This window comes from Vollenhovia emeryi, unplaced genomic scaffold, assembly GCF_000949405.1.
Source record: "Vollenhovia emeryi isolate VEMERY1.0 unplaced genomic scaffold, V.emery_V1.0 DF944798.1, whole genome shotgun sequence".
NCBI classification, from domain to species: domain Eukaryota; kingdom Metazoa; phylum Arthropoda; class Insecta; order Hymenoptera; family Formicidae; genus Vollenhovia; species Vollenhovia emeryi.
This window is the reverse complement of record NW_011961568.1, coordinates 1-2,393: the sequence shown is the minus strand read 5'-3', so window position 1 is coordinate 2,393 and position 2,393 is coordinate 1. Positions and strand designations below refer to the sequence as shown.

The window sequence follows — 2,393 nt, the reverse complement described above, 5'->3', positions numbered from 1 at the left end:
GCAAACCCGATACAAAGTGTGTCCGATCGGACCTGTATCCGATCGAGTCCGTGTCCGATCGAGCCCATGTCCGATCGGGACTGTGTCCGATCGGGACTGTGTCCGATCGGGACTGTGTCCGATGGAGCCTGTGTCCGATAGAATCTGTGTCCGATTGCAACCATATGTGTCCGATGTAAAATGTGTCCGATCGAACCTGTGTCCGATCGGGACTGTGTCCGATAGAATCTGTGTCCGATTGCAACCATATGTGTCCGATCCAAAATGTGTCCGATCGGGAATGTGTCCGATAGGAACGGTGTCTGATCGGGACTGTGTCCGATTGGGCTGTGTCCGATCGGTTATGTGTGCAATCGGGACAATTCCGCAGCTACAGCTCCTGCAAGAGAATTTTGGCCTTGATCACGACAGGTGATGCAAAGCCAAGTGGATCGAATATCTGAGCCACTTCAGATAAGACGAGGCGTTTTGTGAGTCTGCCTTCAGTGCGTGAGCTTCGTGTTGAGAATGCAAAGGTATCTTCTTGAGGGAGCCATTTGAGTCCGAGTATTTTGGTTGCGCAATCGTCGAATGTGATTGGTAAGCCTTGGTCTTCGCTGTCGGTGACAGTCTTGAGTATGTCGAAATGAGTTGCATGCCATTTTGCTAGTGGGAAGCCGCCCGCCATGCAGAGGCCCTTTAGTTGATGTGCGACCTCCTGCAATTGTTGTATTGTATCTGCACCACCAAATATGTCATCGACATACCTGCCATGAGTGATGGATGGCACAGCCAGTGGATATTTATGTCCTTCGTCCTCAGCTAGTTGTAACAGCGTCCTTACGGCCAGGAACGGCGCGGCCTTTGTCCCGTAGGTGACTGTTGTCAGATGATATGGCACCTCATTGAGTTGGTCGTCCATCCAGAGAATCCGCTGTAACTCCCAGTCATCCTTGTGAATTTTGATCTGCCTGTACATCTTGGTGATGTCCGTAGCGAAAATGTGACGATGTCTCCGTATCCAGAGGTGAACATCTGAGATGTTCAGATGCAATTTTGCTCCCGTGTACATGAGGTCGTTGACAGAGTAGCCTGATGTGGTTGCGCTGGAGCCATTAAACACGACCCGCAGCTTGTTGTGCTGTCAGGCTTGAGAACACCGTGATGTGGCAGGTAGAAGTGTGAGCGACGACTGGAGATGGATGATGCCTTCGTCATGTGGTTGAGTGTCTCGTAATCCATCATGAATTGTTGATAGAGACGTTGATATTTCACATCCTTTGAGAATCGTCTGTGTAATCCCTTGAGGCATTGATGAGCGTTGTACGAATCACCCAGAAGATCTACTGGTGATTTGAGTGGAATCCTGACGACGTACCTCCCGGACGAATCGCGAGAGTGTGTAGTCTTGAAATGCTCTTCGCACCTCTGCTCGTCAGGGGTGAATCGATTGACATCGTGAGTAGGCACCTCCTCTTGAACCCAAAATTTTGTCAATAACTCATTGAGAACATCCTCGTTGACTTTAGTAGAAGCATGGTGCGTTGATGTGCGTATTACTTCTCTATTGACTGGTCCAAGAACGAGCCATCCGAAAATGGAGAGTTGCGCTATCGGCATGAGTGGAGAATGCCTGATGATGTTGGGCTTGATGATTTGCCCGTAAGCGTCTGCGCCGATGAGGATGTCAACTGGCCGCGGGATGAGAAAATCTGGATCGGCTAATGCCAAGTTCCTGAGATGCGGCCATTCTTCCGGTTCCGCCTCGAAAGATGGTAAGATTGATGTAACTGTCCGGAGGACATGAGCTTGAATTGTGGCAGCTGCGTTGGAATGTGTCGAGCGTAACGTGAGCGACACGACTCCTCGTGTCCGGGTACACTCCTTGCCTGCAATTCCATTGACGACAATACCTGAGTATTGACGAGGGATGTTGAGCTGCCGCATGAGATTCTCCGTGACGAAGGTGAGTTCGGATCCTGCGTCAATGAGTAGACGCGCTGAGTGATGAGTGGTGGATGAGCTGATCAATGCCAAGGCTGTGGCGAGTAACGTTGAGCAGGATGAGCGGACGTGTGAGCTGTTCTCGACGACTGCACTCTTCAGGTTGCGGGCTTGCCCGACGAACCGCTAGATTTCTGAGTGGTCGATGCTATGGGATGTGCGTCGTGCAGCATCGTGTGATGACGCCCTGAGCATGTCTTGCAGCCCCGCTGGGACTTGCATGAGCGTACACTGTGGCGCCCCAGGCAGTTAAAATATAGGCGCTTGTTTACTGCCACCTTGTGCCGGTTTTGTGGTGGTAAATCCCGGAATTTTGCGCACATCACAATAAAGTGCTGCGCGTTGCAGCCATGGACGTAATGAATATATGGACGGAACGTTAGCTCAGCGGGGAGTCAGATTCGCGCTAA

At 51.0% G+C, this 2,393-nt stretch overlaps 1 protein-coding gene across 1 annotated transcript; it reads right to left on the bottom strand.

Annotated features, from left to right (window-relative positions):
• Positions 1-1,023: 1,023 nt before the first annotated feature.
• Positions 1,024-2,156, bottom strand: LOC105562596. The gene is made up of 2 exons (XM_012013569.1): positions 2,108-2,156; positions 1,024-2,018 (listed from the first exon to the last, which is right to left on the bottom strand). Exons 1-2 carry the CDS (start codon positions 2,154-2,156, stop codon positions 1,024-1,026), a joined length of 1,044 nt encoding a protein of 347 aa, XP_011868959.1.
• Positions 2,157-2,393: the final 237 nt, after the last annotated feature.